Genomic DNA, 19337 nt, shown 5'->3' on the forward strand with positions numbered 1-19337 from the left:
AATGAGATTAAGATGGGGGGAAAAATAAAATAAAAAAAAAAAACAACAACAAAACCACTAAAAGATCAGAGCCAACCCCAACAGCAGCACCAGCTGGGCAGTGACAAGATGAAAAAGGTATCAAAGAACTTTCAGTAGTGGGATCAAAATCAGGGTTTTTCCCTCCTGATGTCATTTGTTATCATCTCTGCCATTGAGCAGGGACACAGCAGGGAGCTATGCAGTTATTCCCAGTTTTGTTGTATGCATGGCTTCAGGTTTTGCAGGGAATCCACTGCTCCAGGGAAAGGCATGCAGGACTCGGGAGGATTTCAGGTGTCCTGTGCTGGTGGCAACAGGAGCTCTGCTTCACTAGTGCCTCACTTGAGCATGAGCAGAACCTTCTTATTCCTGTGTCATGAGGAGCTTGCTGACTGCCCAGTCTCTCCTGCCAGACTGTGGCAGCTCCACAAACCTCCTGGACAGCTGCAGTTTGCAGTGCCAAGTGAAATGGGAGGGATCACTTGGCATTTGCATGGAGCTGTCAGTGAGAACAGGATCTGACCCAGCTTGGGGGAGGAATTTCTCTGCTGCCAGAGCACCCCAGAGAGAGAAAATGTCCTTTTGCTGCAGCCAGAGAGTGACCCTCACACACAAACCCTGTACTTACAGTTGCTCCTCTGGGTCCTGGCAGACCTCTCTCACCAGGAATGCCAACATCGCCCTGGCAGGGACACCAAAGTCAGCTGTGATATTTAGGAGTCACAAATCCACCCTTCCCACCCTCTGGGACATATTCCTGGATCCCAGGCTGCTCAGTCCCAAGCTCCTGGCCCACCTGCCAGCTCACAGCTGGTGGGTTTTGCCTTGTACCTGTGCCCAGCACCCTGCCCAGCCAGCTCAGTGCTCCCTGGGGAGCTCCACACCAGTGTGGAATGCCTGGAGTGCTCAATCCCATGGGATTACAGGTGCTGCATCACAGGAAGCTTTATTTATGCAAGGAAACAGCACGTGAGCTCCAATGCCCCAGTTTGGTTTAAAACTCACCAGCAGAGCCCATGCTAAGAGGAAATGTGGGACACTTACAGGGATGCCTGGCTCTCCTGAGGGACCTGCCTCTCCCATCTCTCCAGGGCTGCCCTGCAGAGCACAAAGCAAAGACTCAGTTAGGGCATCACTTCAGGCAGTCATTCCTGTCCTACCTGAAGCAACAAAAGGAGGAGGGTGTTAAAACCTGGATCAGGAAATAAAAACAGCTTTAAACCTTTACAGTTTTAAGGCAAAACTCACAGCACCAGAGAAGAGGTGACCTGCACACTCTCTCCTGGCACCAGTGACCAGGGAGAGCTGCCAGCCCCAGGGCAGTGTCCCCATGTCCTACATGAGACAGGGGTGCCAGCACATGCCATCACATTCACTCCTGCACCACCTCTCTGTCAGGAGGAGGTTCCTGCACCACCTTCCTGCAGTGTGCTCTCCTCCCTGAGGATTAGCAGCAATAATGATGCAGAGAGAAAATTTCATAAAAGGGGAAAAAAAAAAAAAAGGACACAGCTTTGTGCTGGACTGCTTTGGCCTGCCTGAGATTTTATTTAATCACACAGGTAGGTGTAAATCTAAAGCACCATGGAAGCTTTTCTCCTGAGGTGAGGGAAAATTTGCAGAAGACAAGATGAGATCATTCTGCTCCTGCTGGTGCTCAGCCTTTTGATTCCCAAAGATCAAGCCTCCTCCAGGGACTTTGACAAAAGGATGAGGTTTACTAAGCCACAGATGACTCTCCTGTGTATCTGCTGTGTCTTTACTGAACCAGGTGCCAGCCCAGTTATTTTACCTAATTCCTGCTCTTCAGCCCCAGCAGAAATACAGCAATCATCACTTTGGGGTAAGTCCTCCCAATCCCCCAAAGCTAAAAACTCTTGCTGTGACCACTTTCCCCACCAGACCCAGTCATTAGAGAGATTCACTTACTGGTTCACCCTTTGAGCCTTTAATACCTGCTCTTCCAGGCAGACCCTGAAAAAAATTATATTAAAGCAATGTCAGAAGAAGTGAAGTTATTAAATTTGTTATTCTGGTCTGATTTGACTCACAAGGAGCGACCTTTGCTTGAAGCAATGGAGGGTTTGGACTTCTGCAGCTTTCACTGTGAAAATTATGACTTCAATGTCTCTCGTGCTGCCCTTGCAGCTCCATGAACACCAATCCTTAGCATGTGACCAAAGAGCAGGAATATACAAATAGACCACCAGCAGCAGAAACATTTTGTACAGCAAAAACCTCTCTCCAGGGGTGTTCAAAATATTTTGTAAATGCAGGAAGAAAGGAATACTTTATCTCTTTTAAATAGTTGGAAGTCTGGAGAGATGAAACATTTTGCCAATAAGCACTGGAGTAAGGCAGGGACAGAGCTCAGGATATTATATCCCAGACCTCCCTCCGTAAGGGATGTAGATCAGTGGGATGTGAAAGAGAAAATCCCCCTCAAGTCTAGAATTTAAGGAGTCAGAAAAGCCAACAGCCAGGGAATTACTGTGTGGTATTGCTCCAGGTGTTCTCCCACCCTGTCTGGCACACTCCTTGCCTGTTTGCATGGTGGGAAAAGTGCATTTCCTCTCGGTTTAACTAGAGCTCCTTGTGAAAGAGCCCAGAATGACCCTCCCCTGTCCCCAGGAAGGGTCTCTGCAGGCACACCGAGCTGCTGGCACCCCCAGAGCTGGCAGTCCTGCTCCATACTCACAGGAAGTCCGTTTGGCCCCTTCTCTCCAGGAGCACCCACGGGAGCTGAGTCACCCTGTGGATAGGGAGAGGTTAGGAGGGATCCTCCAGCACTGGGAAATGGCCTGGCACAGGCAGGAGACACATGCCCAAACAGCCATTTGTACTTTTCTCCCTCCTTGCAAGCACAGGACCAAGAGCTATTGTGTCTAGAAGAGTGAGCACCCACTGGACAGGAGCTCACAGGTGCTTCCCACTTCCTGCAGCTCCCAGCTTTCCCTGGCAGCCCACATTTAATATTCCTGCAGGACCACCGTTCAAAAACCCGGCAAGCAGCACCTGACAGCACTTTGTCTCCAGGCTATCAAAATCAACTCTGTCAACAGCTCTGAAAAGGCATCTCTGAAGGCCTGGAGTCAGCCAGCAGGAACCACTAAGTCCAGGGGCACAGCTGAGCTCACGTATGTGCACCTTCCTTCTTTAGGGAATTCCCTTGGGCCTAACTAAGGGGAGAATTTCACCCTCCTTCACTAGTGACAACGTTAGAAAACTTTTCAGAAGGAAAACCTTTCCAGCCAAGTTTCTTGAGGAGCATCAGTGGCTTTGCATCACTCCCAGCAGAGTCTCAGAAACCTTCCCTGCAGTGTTTAGGCAGGACTTTACAAACCTTCTCACCATCGAGTCCAGGAGTTCCATCCCGCCCATCCTTGCCAGGCATTCCCTGCAATCATGGACAGCACACGTTTAGGGCAGGAGGAGGCTCTGTGGTTTGCAAAATACATTCACATCAAAGAAGCTTTTGGCAATGAGTCCAGCTGCAGTTGTACTGGGAGATTTTCATTAACAGCAGTACAACTATGGCTTAGTCCAGCTGGATTTATACAGACACCCTCAGAGCAGAAGCTTGACAGCAAAGGTGGAAAGAAGCAGCTTTTTTCCTATTGTGTTTTATCTCCTCATCTGCAAGCAAGACACACAGCAAGACCTGCAGCCTACTGAACTGACTTACAGGTTCTCCTATGAGTCCACGAGCACCCGCGTTTCCTTTTGGTCCAGGTTTACCCTAGAAAACAACAAATCCTGTGTTAAACTGTAAACCTGAAGAACAGTCAAGAAAGATGATACTCAAATTCTGTAGGGACATCTCATTCCATTTCACCTGGGTCCTCTCTGTCCACATAAGTATGGAAGTTGTTTTGGGACACACCAGGAAACCAGGGACACACCTGAGAAAATTCTTGATCATTTCAAGGGTTGGGGACGTAAGATCTGCTCCCTGTGCTCCAGGCTATAGCAGCACTTGGACATCTTACGGCTCAGGCATCTTTAGTAAGTGTTAAGCATCTCATTTTTGAGATGATGCTTCCACTCCTTTCAAGCAAATGAAGGGGCACAAGCCATAGTAAACCTATGGAACAGTCTTGGACTGTCACATCCCAGACTGGAGCAAAGGGTGTTTGACTGCACTTACAGTGTCACCTTTGGGCCCCCGGAATCCCTGAGGTCCTTTGCTGCCTTGGTCTCCCTGTGACAGAGAAGGAAAAGCCATTAAAGCATCTCCATCACACAGTGACAGAGATTGCCTCTTTGAGGGTGAAATGAGGAGGTTTTGGTGCTGTTAGCTGGTGTCAGCAGAGGTGTGAGCACACACAGCTCCCCCAGAGCTCGGCTGTACTTTCTCAGTTACACTCTAATTCCTGACACACTTTCTGCAGCGGGGACTTTGCCAAGAATCCCTCAGGGCAGAGACCATCTTCCCCTTCATTTAATGAAGCAATTTCTTTAAGCAGAAACAGAGTGGGAGAAAAGCTTTAATATTTACTGTCTAGATCCTGCTGGGTGTAATGAAAGGTTTGGTGAGAAAGCACCTCATTTTATTTTAGTTTGGATGAATTTCTTCTATAATTGCAGGACTAGGGAAGGTTCCCCAGAGGGTGGCACTGCAGAAGGATGGGGATTGCATCCTCAATACACAGCTATTCCTGCTTGGAGCAAAAATCCTTGAGAGCTGTGGGCACCTGGGAACAGACCAGGCTCAAGGGATGTAAGCTCACGGCAGGGCTGATTCTTCCTCCAAAAGTAATGAATATTCCCTTCTCCAGGGCTTGCTCACAGCTGCTGGTGCTCAAGGAAGGGCAGTGAAGCACACAGAGCAATGGAAATGTGGTGAACTTATTCTGGTGTGGGGCATGACAAAGGGAGAGACATCAATGAAATCTGGGTCAGGTAAAATAACATTGCTCTAAGCGGAGGGAAAAGGGCAAATGATCTGATGGAGGTGGTCAGCACAGATCCTGTTCACTGGCAGCAGGGCTCAGGAAGGAGGAATAAACCAGGCTGTGAAAGGCAGGGCCACAAAGAGACTGGGATACATACAGCTTTCCCTGGAAGTCCTGGGATTCCAGATGGGCCTCTGAATCCAATGTCACCCTGCAGAGAACAGACATCATTGTGATGCTGGGCTTGGCACAGGGTGAAGTAACAGAATCCCCACCTTGTACCACAACCTGAGAAAACACAAAGGCCCTGGAAAGACACCCTGTATCTCCTGCTGGTTTGCAGGACAGACATGCAAAAATCCCACTCTGAACAACAGGTTTTTATTTGTATCTCTGATACACTGATATCATTAATGGCCTTGCTATCTTGATAACACTCTTACTCCTAAATAAATGCATTACTTCATCCAATTCAAAACCATTCAGCCTCTGGGCTGCTGGTCAAAGGACTGTGACAAGAGTCCAAAGCCTCAATGAGCTGGAGATTGACCCTGCTCTCACTGAGGAACATTTTTGTATCCTGAGAACCTTTGTCCATCAGTGATTCTCTGTCTTTCTTGTAAAGAGACAGAAGAGAAAGTGACAGAAAGTGAGATGTTAATGAAATGTTTCTCTCTTTTTTTTCCCTCAAGATTCTCTAACACTGTCAGTCTTGTACTTTGGTTGGAATTATTCAGTCTGGCTGGGTCTGACCCTGCCAGTCCCTCGGGTGTGTGGATCCTTGGAAGGTTGTTCTGATGGAGGGGCTGCAGGGAACAGCCCACACTCTATGCCTTTACAAGCTTCCCAGTGGAATTCTGTAAGGACCAGTGCCACTGGCACCTCTCACAAGATAAACTGGTGGTGGAGAGGAAAAGAAAAAGATCAGAAGTTTTTCTTACTCTGTCGCCAGCTGGACCCATTGGACCAGGGAGGCCTCTTAGTCCTCTTGGGCCCTATTTAAGAAAACAGATCAGTTCAAACTCAATCACTGTTTGTGCAACCAAGGTGACTGATGGCTCCACTGAGCTCCCCAGTGAAAAGGCCATGGGAAGGGTGGGGTTACCTGCAGGCCAACACCACCGGGAATTCCTGGAGGGCCAGGAGGGCCAGGATTACCCTGGGAGAGTAAAATCAATCAGACAGGAGAAAGGAACAGCAGGAGCCTGCAAACACACAGCCAGGGACATCCCCATCTTAATTCTCCTTGAGCTCCCTCTTTCCCTCCCAGATTTCTCCTCTAAATTTGTTTCTACATTATGGAAAATTTCTTCTATGAGCAAGAACATTGAGATGAGTCAGGAATTTATCCAACTGATTAATGCATGGCTTTTCCTGAGCTGACATCCCTGCACAGGAAAGGACAGCTGTTAACTCAAACTGGTCTCAGCATGATGATCCTTGGCAAGATGGATTTTCTTGGTCTTACAGGGAGAGCAGTGGAACCCAATGCACTTTGGCCAAAGTAACTGTTCCTTGTTCAACCACCAGCCTCATCCCTCCCTGTCTCCTTGAAAAAAATCACTTATTTCTTTTGTAGGGTGTTTTTAAAGAGAAAAGTCCTCCCCCACTACTTTTAAATTGAAGTTTACCTTTTCTCCTTGTTTTCCTACTTCACCAGGCTCCCCTTTGTGACCAGTGTGTCCCTAGAAATAAGAGTTATGATTATTCACATCCCAGTACAGTAAAATTAAATTTGGTGAGACAGCTGTGAAACCTAAACCCCCACATCCCAAATGACTTTCAGGGAAAACAGTCTGTAGGTGTGCTGTGAATGGAGATCCTTCCTGGGGGAAGTTATCCAGATACCAGTGTCAGAATTGATGGAGTTCCAGGAAATGCCCAGATTTGATTTTCCAGAGTGATTTGCACTGGACTAAGCTCAAGATCTGGATGCAACTCTCAAATACAAACCAGGGACCAGAACTCAGTTCCCATCACTCCAGAAAATGGGGATGACTCACTCCTGAGAACTCCATTCTGCATTTTTAACCTCCCTTTTAAAGTCATCGTTAATGTTTGCATCATCAAGCTTGCAAAGAAATCCATATCCCATTGAAAGCTTTCATATAAGCTCTGATTCAGTTTGTGTCTTGGCTCTCTTCCTGTTATTGTGGGAGAGACCCAGGCTAATTTGAGCCATGGCAGATCTTATTCCTCACCACAACAAAGGTCCTGTGCACCTTTTGCATCATAATTGGAGAGTTTCACAGAGTTTTCCATTCCATGAGCTATGAATTTTGAGCAGTTACACCCTAAACATTGTGTTTGTAATTATGTTTATGACTCAGTGCAGAGACCAAACAGACCTGAGAAAGGTCAGTTCAGGAAGAATTGAGAGCATTTCCCAGGAGTTCTCCCACTCACTGCCAACTTCTAAATCCTGCTAAAAGAACTTGAGTCACTTCTTACTTTGTCACACTGCTGGAGTTCATAACTGCAAAGACTTCATGTGAACCACAGAAAGGACAGAGGAGGAGATGTTTAACTCCTGAGGGTTGAAACCTTGAATTTATGTACCAGAGCCCAACAACTAAACATAAATCTGCCTGGTGCTACACTGCCTATAAAAACAACAATTAAATTGTATTATATTAATTATACAAGTTATGTTTTGCAGTTTAAGAACTGGTGAGGTTTTTCCAGTCTCAGGCCTGGAAGGGCAGCACCTGGTTCTTGAGGCAGCCCTGAAACTGCTGCCCCTGTTTGTTCCTGTCCATCAGCTCTGCTCACTGGGCTTGCAGGGGTTTTTAATCTATGCCAAGGGTTAAATGTCATTTGTAGGAATAAATGCAAATGCATGGCTGGTTTGGGAGGTGTGGAGTCGATATAGTAAGACTGTATATACAATTTAATGCCAGGGGTTCATAGTGGTGTTTATTTTGGGAGACAAATCCTGGTGTTGCAGGTGATGTTTCCTTACCTTGAAGCCTGGCATTCCTGGGGGACCTGGGGGACCTGGTGGGCACAGAGCTGGGCACTGCAGGGAACAGAAACAATTTGGTTTAACAGGCACACAGTACATCCAGGGAGGTTGGTTTTCATCCACTAGGTGAAAAAGTCATGTGGATTTTGGCTCTAAATTCACTAAATTGAATGGAATCACAGCATCACAGACTGATTTCAACAATTCCCTATGGAACAGGGTCCTAGAGGTCCTGGTAACCCACAAAAATAATGATTTATGGATGGCCTGCTCCACTTTGAACACAGACTGTGAGACTTTCTGAAGGCTGACAGTGTCCACAGTCCAAAATGCTGAAGAACCCAAGTTACCCAGTGAAGCTGGATCAGTTTCTTTAAATCATTAGGAACATATTTAATCCTCTGCATTAACTGACCCCTATTGATTTCCTTTAGCTAACTCCTTAAGTGAAACAGGGACAAGCATCAGAGTTAACTGAAGGACACCAATAAAAATCCAATACCTATGAGCTGATATCTGCAGTGGGAGAGCCCCTGGTGGGAACTCAGCTTGACTGGGAACAGGTCAGAACACACATGGAAATTTCATGAAGAAAAGGCCATTCTCTTAAAAACTTTACACATAGCTCTTAATTTGTTTTGTTGGGTTTTTTTTCCCTTTTATTACAACTTCAAGCAGCACCTCTGCAGCAAAAATTTTATTTTCTAGTATATTCCACAGGGTAACTTAAATTAAACATGCAGAAATAGCATCATTTTCTATGAACTCCCATGTGATGTGCCATAAGGCAGCCTAAACTGACTCGAAGCTTTTTTTGGGGCACGCCAATTAGAAAACCAAAGAAGCTGTCACAACAACAGCTGTGAAATCTGCAAATGTCACTTCTATGGTTCCTGGACTTGAAACCCCTTTCATTCCCCTGGAAGAAAAGGATCAAGGCTTTCTCCTAAGGAAGGAAGCCTAAACCAAGCAGATGTCCATAGGAAGGCAGTGCCACCATCCCTGGAAATAAACAGTGCTGCACACACAGCCTTTCCTGCTGCAGAGCAGGATTGGAAGCATGAAAACTTGTTGTCTCATACCAAATGCTGAAGTTGTTTAGCACATGAAGAATGCATGTGAAATGTGCATTTGGGGAAGCAAAAATCAAGGACAGAACCAAAGACTGGTTTGGGTGGGAAGGGATCTTAAAACTCATGCCATTCCACCCCTGCCAAGGGCTGGGAACTTTCCACTAGCCCAGGTTGCTCCAAGCTCCACCCAAGCTGGCCTGGGACACTTCCAGGGATGGGGCAGCCACAGCTTCTCTGGGAAATTTGTTTCAGTGCACATTTGCCTCTTTGAAAAAACATTTCAGTCCAGGAAACACACCCCCCAATTTGTGCATCCTGGTAAGGTGGTTTAAACCCACATCTGCACGTCTGAACAATGCATGTTAAATAGTCTGACACTCCCCCAGCTGTGCCAACCAAAAGTCACATCAGGGATTAAACCAAAGCATAGTTTCATGCTACATAAAGAAAAACCTACCTGAAGGTCCCCACCGCCATCAGGAAGGGCACCTGGAAGACCCTGCAATTCAGGGAATGGTGGCTTTTAATTACAAGACAAACACAAACAAACAAGAGAAACAATTTCTAGGACAATTTTTTACAGACCCAGCTCTGCTGGATCAGCACAAGGCACATACTCAGCCCCACAACCTAAAGTGCTGCCCGTGAACCTGGGGTGTTATGAGCTACACCAGCCCTCAAAACCAGACACAACAGGGGTGCAACCATCCCCTGGAGATGCCCAGCTGGGCTTGGGAAAACTCTGGGTTCTTTGGTGATGTAGGCATCAATTAGAGAAGAGCAGCTGTGTCTGGCTTCTTCCTGGCCTTGGGAAAGACCTCCCAGTCCCACTGCCCAACACTCCACAGAGGCCACAGCAAACCCAAAACAGGGACTTCAGTGCAAGCCCCACTCGCTGGCCCTACAAGAACAGATCCTGATCCAAGCAAGCACAAAAAGCTTCCTTGAGAGAACAAGCAGACCCTGTGTGCCATAAAGGTGGGGTTCACTGGGTCCCTCCTCACACAGAGCAAAAATAACAAACAGGAGATCATCAAATCATCCAGGAGCAGCCAGGGAAAAGTCCCTGCTCTCCTCAGGGCACCGTGTTTAAGCCCTGCTGAATGCTCATGGCAGTGGCAGCAAATAAAAAGTGAAGCAAGAAGAAAATTCCAGGCACCCCCCAGGAATTTTCTCACATTTACTTGCAAGTCTCAACTTACAGGAGGCCCAGGTGGTCCAGGAGGCCCTGGGAACCCTGGCAGACCAAAAGGTCCCTAAAAGGAGAGAAAAAAAAAGAGAATTCCCTTTCAATGTAGATGAAAGGGATGTGAGGGGTGGCTACCAAAATATCACTTCAGAGACAGGTAAGGGATAAAAAACTCGTTCTTCTGTGGTTGTGGCACATTCAGTAAATGAAGATCAAATGGCAGCAGAAACTCACAGAAGGGCCTCGAAATCCATGTCCACCTGGGAGCCCACTGGGTCCTGGAGGCCCCTGTGGAACAGAGAGAAGAACTTTTACATCAGTGGTGACCTTGACACCCCAAAGCCCAGGGACAGCAGCTGGGCTGTCCCCATGTGCTCAATCCCCCCAGGGAGCTCCATCCTGCACCAGACCAGCATCTTCCCAACACACATCTTGCTTTTTACTCCATGTTCCCCTGGAGTTCACTGGCACTCTGCATTCCTCAAGCACAGGGCAGCTCCCAGGAACCCACCAAACAAAAGCTGCCCCAGAACTGGACACTTCCACTGTTTACAAGGCTGCTGTGTCTTGAATTTACACAAGAGCCAGCTTCCAGGGTGGGGCAAGGATAAAAACCCCACAAGTCAATGATCTGCAGGACTCCACATCCCTCTGCCTGGCACTGTAAAAGGACCTAAGGCCTTGGGTTAGTTTGTAACACTCAGGGTATCCAATAAAATCAGAATATTAATTTTTATATATATTAAAAATATATATTCTTATTACTTACTGGAGGTCCTGGTAATCCTTTGCCCTGAAAACAACATTTGAAACAGTAAAAGATCACTCAGAAACTGAACATACAGAAATAGAATAAAGCCTCAAAAAATGCTGCCATTTTTTTCCTAAGTTTCCTAATCACTTCCTTGCCCCTAATGATTATAATTTGCAATCAGAGCAGAGTCTTGATTAATTATTTTGTTGCCTCTGATAATTTGTATTCCCTTTCCATCTCTGTTACCTGTGAGACATCTGTAAGAAAAGAGAAGTGTGGTGACACAAGAGTGGGACATGGAGAGGAAGACAACTCCTGAGTTTATCTATTTATTCTTTTCCTTTTAACTTTGATTAGACATTAGATAATGTCTGATAATTGTGACAGTATTTGATGTCAATCTGTATCCCAAGCTGGTTTGCTTTTAGAGCACCTCAGAGAATAAAACCAGGTCTGGTTACAAGAACAAGTCACACATACATATTCAAACATTTCAAACAATACATCACTCATTCAGGCTTTGATCCTTTTGTTTGGGATACAAAGCTTCCCACCCTCTCTTGGTGATGGTTTTGGCATAATATTCCACACTTTCATCACATGTGCTGTTCTGGGAGGTACTTACAGCTGGTCCAGGTGGCCCAGCGGGTCCTAATGCACCCTATGGGAATAAAACAGGATGAAAATTAGCAGGGATAAAAGAAAAACTCCCCTATGGGAGTCACCTGCTGTCCTTGACTCCAATCTTTGCCTGGAAACTCCAGCAGTGTCTTGCAGAAACAGGACACAACTACAGGTGCTCAGCTGAATTCACACATAAAAGGACAAAAACTTATGGATAATTACTCTGAAAGTCCCAGCTGGCCTCAGATGAATATCTAAATATCCTCCATGAATACCTAAATGTTCATAACTTGAATTCTATCTACTTGAAATATTCTCATTCATAATACATTAATATTGTAGAGTCAGTGACTAAGTTTCCTAAAACTATTAACAAAATTTGGATTTGTTCTAGTGAATTTTATTAATTCATCAATTTTCCTTTCAAGCAAAGCCAAAGATTTGGCAGCTTCTGCTTCTTCACTTGCTTCCTTGGCAAATCCCCTGTCTCCTTTTCCCAGTTTGCATTCCTACTTTTAGGCTTGACTGGAGCTTGGTGAACTCATGGCTTAGACTAGAATTAAGTCACTCTTGAAACTGTGAAGTTCCTGCTTGACTGAAGACAAGAACACAGAGAGATCTCCTTAACCCCTGTGCTGCATTGCAAAGCTGCCAGCTGGCCAGCAGGCTGCAAAATTAATTATAGATAATCACTCTGAAAGAGAATCCCAGAATGGTTTGGGTTGGAAGGGATCTGAAAGATCACCTTGTTCCACCCCCCCGCCATGGACAGGGACACCTTCCAGGGGACCAGGGTGCATGGAAAAGCAGGGACATCTCCTTGCACAGGGACAAAGCTTCCACAGCCTCTCTCCAGCCCAAACATCCCCAAAACACTGCACACAAACATCTCCAGGATGGTGTCCTGAGCTGGAATTAAATGGTGTCTGCCCCTGGGACCAAGAGAACAAGGTGGATGGGGAGACCTGGAGAATATCCCAGCACACACAGCTCCCACTGTGACCCCAGGGATGACACTGCCCTCTCCTCATGTTCTGTGGGCCACAGGAGATTAGAAATGTTTTCCCTTGTTAAGCTTAAGAAGAAAGACACAGAGGACCCAAAGCCTTATTAAGAGTGGTCTTGTGAGCAGAGAACTGTAATCCAATAAAAATCCATTCACAGCCATGCTGTGAATGTCAGCTCATTCATTTCTCCTGCTCTGCCTCTGGTAACTTTTATTTTCAGTCTAAAAATCTTTACAATTGCTGATGGCTGTAAGGGACAAGCTGGAATCTCCTCCTGCAAGGAAAAAATTGAATTCCTGGCACCTCCTGACTTGTACCCTAATTCTGAAAGCAGCTGCATTGCCTTTTTCTGCTTTGTCCAACAGGCCAGAGAGTTGGCAGAGCAACCAAAATGCCAAATGCTGGCCCTATACACTTCCTAATTTTGACACCTTGGAGGGTGCAAGGTGCAGAATGCAGCAGTGAACATTCCTGGTAAAGTAAGATCATGAAGTCCCTGAATGAGCTGATGCTACTGCATTAAGACAAAAAAGAGACTCTAATTTACATCTCAATTTTAATAACATTGACTCAACTCATTCTCCTGGTAACAATGTTCTTTCTCTTTTGATTAGAAAACACTATCACCATAATTTTTCACTTTGCAGTAATTTACTCTGTGAATAGACAACTGTGGAGCATAAGAAAAGCTTGATTATTATGATATTCATAAATAGAAATGAATAATTATGTTTTGCTGCTTTCATTGGAAAGCAACAAACTTTAAAATGGCCTTTGAGAACTTTCCAATGAAGGACACCAGTATCTAGCATGGAGTTCAGGACCCAGCTCAACCCCAGCTAAAAATAAAAGGGCTTTAAAATTGAAAAAATAAGTAGACTTTATCTAATCAGTCTTTAAGCAGAAGCAGGAGAAAAGCTAATGGATGCTGAGAGCAGCAGGACATATTTAAGATACAAATCCTTTTGGAAGTGTTTGGCAATAAATTATTACTGAAAACTGTCTTCCATGTGCCCACTTCTGTGTGCTAAACAGCTTTGCTCTCAGACATTCCAGTTCAAAAAAATTAAGCTTATTTAGAAGAAGTCAGAGTGTAAAGCAGGAATTCAACCCCACAGCAATAAGTAAACAGCTTGTTTCAGTGAGTGCTGCAAGACTGAAATCTGCTCTAAAGACAGGGAGAAAGAAAAGGAAGTCAGGCTAACAATGCTGTCCATTTAGAGTGCTAAAGCTTTCAGAGGTCTTCCCTTTTACCAGGTTTTTATTAAACCAATTAAAACAATTTCCCAGATGGACCACTGACCTTGAAAAGCTCCCACAAATGACGAGGGGTCCCAGGTCTGCCCCATGCTGCCAGATTGAGTTACAAGATACAGGAAAGCACAGCAAACCTGAGTGTGCAGCCAGGGCAGCTCTGCCTGGGGGCTCCTGCCCAGCAGCCAGAGAGGAAGTTCTGGTGCCCAGAAATTATCTGCTCAATTACCCTGCAAGGCAGGAGCTGTGTGCTGATGTGGGCATGGGCAAGCACTGCCCCCCAGCCCAAAACAGGGCACAGAACTGCTCACAGTCTTCTGCAGGTGGTCCTGAGCTTCCCTACTTTAAAAATCAGGGATCTGTTCCCAGGTGCTGCTGGACTCTTGGCACAGAATATCTGAGAGTGGCCAGGATTTTGCAGGCTTGGATCTCTGGGGAGAAAGATGGACACAAGGGACAGAAAAGGAGTGGGGTTTAGGGTGGTGGTGATGAACAGAGGCTTGGAGATGTGACTGAGATATTTGGGTCCTGCCACTCAACTTTTCCAGTGGCCACACAAACTTCGCCTGTCACATGGGAAAGGAAGAGCATGTCACAAATACATGGCTGTACCACTCATCCCCTTAAATAACTCACAGATTGTTAGATTTGAGTAAGTCCTTGGGGCAACAAGTGGATTATTGGGATATACTGAACACGTTACAAAAACCCAGCCCATGACTGCAGCCCTGAGTCCAGGAGGCCAGCAAGCCAGCTGTGGACACAAGCCTTACATTCCCATCTAGGAGCAAGGAGAATACTCATGCTGGATCACAGTCTGTGCTGTGCTCATCAATGATTATTCCTTAATGTCACAGGGAGGCCTAAGAGAGGGTGATGAGTGTGGATGATCTGAAGGACATCTGTATCATCTCTGGCAGTTGTTTCTCTGTCCCTGTGGTGCCCCTGAGCAGAGCAGGAAGCAGAAAAAACTTATTTCTTGCCAGGCTGGCTGGGGAACACTATGGCAACTAATAATGCAACCATATGGACAGTTCCAGAAATAATAAAAGGCAAAAATTCAAACAATTAATACACAGTAGCATTAATTATAAACAACACAGATCTGCCAACTCAGAGTACAAATAAAGGCCAAAATAACTTCACTTTGATAAACTTCACAGTTGAGTCTGTTGACTGCTTCAGGAAACTTTCTGGATACTTGAAATATCCCCAGTACAGCCACCACTGAGGCAACCCAAGCAGGTTCAAAGCTGTGTGAGAGAAAGGTGGATTTCATGCTCTGCCTAATGAAAAGCCACCTGGGGCTGCATTTCAAAGATAGGAGCATTCTGCAAGGGCTCACATCAGAATCAACACTTAAATATCACCGATTTACAGCAGAATGTGAAAATCATCCCTACAATCAGTGACAATGACCATTTAAAGGGACTTGAGATCTAATGAGGTACTCACACGGTCTCCTGGAGGCCCATTTGGGCCAGGTGGGCCATCAGTTCCTGTTAAACCCTGTAAAAGAACCCAAAAGATCAAGAGAGTGCCATCCTGTCAGAAACACATCTCAAAATTGTTCTCATATTCCTCAATTCTGCCTAGAGGTGCCTCTCCTTAAATTTCTCCTGATATGCAGGACACAGATGTAGGTCCAGGACTCACATTCCTTCTCCAGTAGGCACAGAGAAGGTCAAGGAGACACATCAGGAAAACACCCCTGCCTATGTGAAAGATTTAAAAGACCTAAGAGAAGATGACAAAATACTCACATCCACTCCAGGAAGGCCAGGCAATCCAGCTTCACCTGCAGCTCCAGCCTTCCCTGGCGCACCTTTTGGCCCCTACATGAGGCAAGCAGTCAATTATTACAACAAAGTACAAGAGAAATGTGGCAAGGAGGCAAGGATGGAAGTTCATTTGTTGATTTGTTAATCTTGCACCATGCAGTGTAGGAGAATCACACAAAAAGAGGTGAATCTTGCTGTGACTCCACATCCAAATCCTAAATTTCAGTGCTTTGGCTCATTCCCACAGGCTCACAAGCTGTTCTTAGCAGGGGGTAGGAAGGGATGCAGTAAGTGGCCAAAGCAAAGGGTTCTGCCACCTGGTGCAGTTCTGAGCACCCCTGGTAGACTGAGGGGCTGAAGCAGACTCAGAGCAGTGCCAAAATAACCAGATAATGTGGCTTGGTGCCATGACACCTGTCATTGTGCAGTGATGCACGAGCTTTATCTCACTTATTTCACTCATTAATTTAGCTTTCATTCTATTTCACTGATAGAAATGGAACAGGAGAATGTGTTTGTCCCCTGGGGCAGTGCTGACCATCCCCACTCCTGGGAATTCTAGGGCAATGAAGAGGGAGGCGAGGCTGTAAGGGCCAGCTCACGTCCTGTGTCCTCTTGAAAGGATGGACAAAGGATTGGATTTTCCATGCCAAGCAGGAAATACTCACTGGTGGGCCTGGCAAACCAGGAGGGCCTGGCTCTCCCTAGAGGAAAGAGAAAAGGCAGGGTTAGTGCTGAAGCTCTCTTGGTTGACTTTTCCTAGCAATGGTGTTTCCAGCTGCACTCAAACCTCTCCTCATGCCCACTCCTCACTCAATCTTGTGAGCTGATGCTCCAAACCCTGCTACCCCCCAAGCAGGATGAGCCTGGACAGCTTCTTCCAACATCTACAGCAGCAGCTCTGGGGAAATCCACATCCCCTGCCTCCCAGAGAGAACCAATGCTCCTGAACAGTGCTCCCAAAACTTTCAACTTCTCCCAGACACAGTTAGGATTTATTTGCACTTGGGAGTGGCTGCAAGTGGGGCAGAGAGGAAGCTGGATGAGCGTCACAACTTCCAAACATCTTCCTGGTGACACAGAGGGATTCAGGGATAAACTCCAACTTTTCAGGGCACAGTATGAAGCTGTGGTAATGCCAGGAGCTGGGGATTACCACAAAGTGAAGAACGAACAAGCTGTCTACAATAATTTTCTTCATATGACTAAACCTGGACAGGAAAAAGCAAACAGCCCCCAACTGATTTCCACCTAATCCAATTGCACAACCTGGATTAAACACAATTTTCATAGAATATTTCAAAAGCACTCAATTTTTTTCTCCTATTTTAATAAAAAAGAAACTTATAAGAACAGCATTAAAGGTGTTTGTGAGACAATATTTCATAAGTCTTTAATCACTTCTTCCAGCTCAGCCAGTTGTAAAACCATTCGTAAGTGAGTGCATGGATCCCAGATAACAATTTGTATTTTATTGTTAGACCCAAAAAGAAGCAAACATTTGCGAACAGCAAGAGTTTGACTGGAGCTTGGTTTCTAACTCATCCCACAGAAAACCACTTTGTGTCCCAGTCCAGAGCCCCTGCTCTCCTGGCTTTAGCATAAGTGCACTGAATATTGTGAGAGCTATTGTGAATGAGCAGAGGGGAAGGGGGAGGTTGGTACCCTGGAAGAAGAAAATCTCAGTGGAAGAAGGGTGGTTATTAAGAGAGCAGGGCTGGAAATAAAACCATCCCACCATGGGCCTGCTAATTAGGAGCCAGGAGGCGTTTGCAGAGCTGTGGAATTTATAGCATGTTTCTATATTTACTGGGAAGGCTGTGGGCAAATCTCTCCAGTCTGGAGCTGCTCAGGATTTAGGTCCTGCACCACTGACTGACCAGAGGAACCCTGAACAGAGGCAGCTTTATGCTCTCACTTGCTGAAGCAACTCCTTCCATATCCTATGCCCACAGCTTTTCCATAAATAGTTATCACTATCATGGCTGAGGAAGGTTCACTGCCAAGGAAATGAAAGGAGCAGTTCTTTTGAAATGAAAAGGCAGCTGGAAATGGCAGTAGAGGTGGTTTGCTCCCTCCTCCAGCACCTGGGACTGCCAGCCCCCTGCATTTTTCCTTGCCTCTGTGGTGGGAATCTGCACACAGAGCTCACTGCACCAGCAAAGGCTGCTGGGCATCATCTGAAACCTTGATCCTGCCTTGGTGGAGCCCTGCAGGACTCTGCAGGAGCACCAGAACTTCAGAGAGCTGAATCAAAAGCCTAATCAGTGTCAGCACTCCCAATGCCAGATCACTGGCAATTAGAGGTAAGGGCTGTCAGCAAAAGGAAAAGCTCTCCTGGTGCTGTGTGAGAGGGAAGGAAGTTTACTCTTTCTCAGCAAGTCAAGCCAGGAGACAGAAAGCGGGGAAGGGGGGGGGAAGCTTGATTTTTTGAAAAGTGACAATTGCTTATTAGCAATTTAGGGAATTACATTCCCAGAAATAATTCACAGGAACACATCACTAATTCTTTCCATCAAAACATGCTGTTCCTAGTCTTGGGAGAGAAAGATTTTGCTTGTTACTGAGTATGAAACGAGAAGCTTCTTAAAGGCTTTAATTATAAAATATTTCAGAGGGACTTCAGCTCCCACTGAAAGGCAGGAATGAAAGCAGGACGTTCGAGAAATTGTGCTGTGGAGTTCATCCAAGGAGATATCCTGAATAATTCAGCTGCATGCTCTGCACTTCTCACTGTTCACAGTAAGAGACTGCTGAACACCTCAGCAGCACTCACTCAGCTCAAGACATCCAGCAACACTTCCACACCACCTGCATCCAAAGTCCCCTCCCAAGATGACCTGGCTGGAGTGGCTTACAGAGTTCAGGAATACAGTGCAGAAAATTTTCAATTGCAACTTAAAAAAAAGTCTCAGCACCAAAAGAAAAAATAAAATAACGGTTTCATTCTGCAGTGGTGCACCCAAGATCCACATGACTCTCCCCATGCAGCACTAGAAAAGTGTAGAACAGTGCTGAATTTTATATACCATCAAATTCTGGAGTGTACTGACAAGAAAAGGGCAGCTCTTAAGCAGGGAGGTTGTGTGACTGCTCAACACCAGCCACAGCCCTGCATCTCCTCCTGTACAATTCCTGAAAGGACTCAATGTCCTGTTGAAGAGCAGGAACCATCCTGGAGCCTGCCCCTGGACAGCCAGTCCATCTCACCTGAACAGGGCACCTGATATCCTCTATCCATAGGAGGGATGGGGTTCAAGTCTGTTCAAACAAGAGACTATTTCTGTGTAGCCAAAACTCCAGACCGAAGTTGGGACTGCAGTACTTTGCACCTTAAACACTTCACTCAGCTTTTTGATTTATTACAACTAAGTTCTTCACATTATTTAGATGTTATTTGATCCTGTCCCATGGGGAGCCTTCCAAAGTTTTTAGTTTTGGATAAAGGGGTGTAGGCCCACATGACTGACACGTCCCTGGGCTCCTGTTTCCAAGAGCAATCAGAAGCAATGCCGGTGCTGTTTCAGAATTAAATATCCTGTAAAAAGCAGGAACTGAACAATTACAGTTTCTTTCCCATTTCCTCTCTGCAGAAGTTGAAACTTGAAGTCTGAAGGGCTTCATCCTTCCCACTCTTCTTTTTGCTTCCACAGTGAATCACAGCCAGCCTTTCCCAAAGTGTGCTGGCCACACCAGTGTCCTGCTGCAGGGACTCCACTGCTGCAAATGAACCAGTGTCCTTTGCCCTCTTCTGAGGTGTCCCCTCAAGCTTTT

General features: G+C 45.9%; 1 protein-coding gene across 2 annotated transcripts in view; it reads right to left on the bottom strand.

Moving 5' to 3' along the window:
* Nucleotides 1-19337, bottom strand: part of COL9A3 (collagen type IX alpha 3 chain) — a 35557-nt gene that overhangs the window by 10943 nt on the left and 5277 nt on the right. For both annotated transcript variants that reach the window (XR_009933789.1, XM_062505326.1), the window contains exons 5-24: nucleotides 16232-16267; nucleotides 15546-15617; nucleotides 15238-15291; nucleotides 11523-11558; nucleotides 10913-10936; nucleotides 10378-10431; nucleotides 10157-10210; nucleotides 9412-9453; nucleotides 7879-7935; nucleotides 6548-6601; nucleotides 6022-6075; nucleotides 5858-5911; nucleotides 5074-5127; nucleotides 4169-4222; nucleotides 3707-3760; nucleotides 3365-3418; nucleotides 2720-2773; nucleotides 1951-1995; nucleotides 1066-1119; nucleotides 650-703 (exon numbers count right to left, since the gene is read on the bottom strand). Coding sequence is in view for 1 of the 2 variants with exons in the window: in XM_062505326.1 (XP_062361310.1) it covers nucleotides 650-703; nucleotides 1066-1119; nucleotides 1951-1995; nucleotides 2720-2773; nucleotides 3365-3418; nucleotides 3707-3760; nucleotides 4169-4222; nucleotides 5074-5127; nucleotides 5858-5911; nucleotides 6022-6075; nucleotides 6548-6601; nucleotides 7879-7935; nucleotides 9412-9453; nucleotides 10157-10210; nucleotides 10378-10431; nucleotides 10913-10936; nucleotides 11523-11558; nucleotides 15238-15291; nucleotides 15546-15617; nucleotides 16232-16267 (1014 nt within the window). In the remaining variant the exon portion in view is untranslated. The remainder of the gene's footprint in view (nucleotides 1-649; nucleotides 704-1065; nucleotides 1120-1950; nucleotides 1996-2719; nucleotides 2774-3364; nucleotides 3419-3706; nucleotides 3761-4168; nucleotides 4223-5073; nucleotides 5128-5857; nucleotides 5912-6021; nucleotides 6076-6547; nucleotides 6602-7878; nucleotides 7936-9411; nucleotides 9454-10156; nucleotides 10211-10377; nucleotides 10432-10912; nucleotides 10937-11522; nucleotides 11559-15237; nucleotides 15292-15545; nucleotides 15618-16231; nucleotides 16268-19337) is intronic.

Source organism: Cinclus cinclus, chromosome 18, assembly GCF_963662255.1.
Source record: "Cinclus cinclus chromosome 18, bCinCin1.1, whole genome shotgun sequence".
NCBI classification, from domain to species: Eukaryota; Metazoa; Chordata; class Aves; order Passeriformes; family Cinclidae; genus Cinclus; species Cinclus cinclus.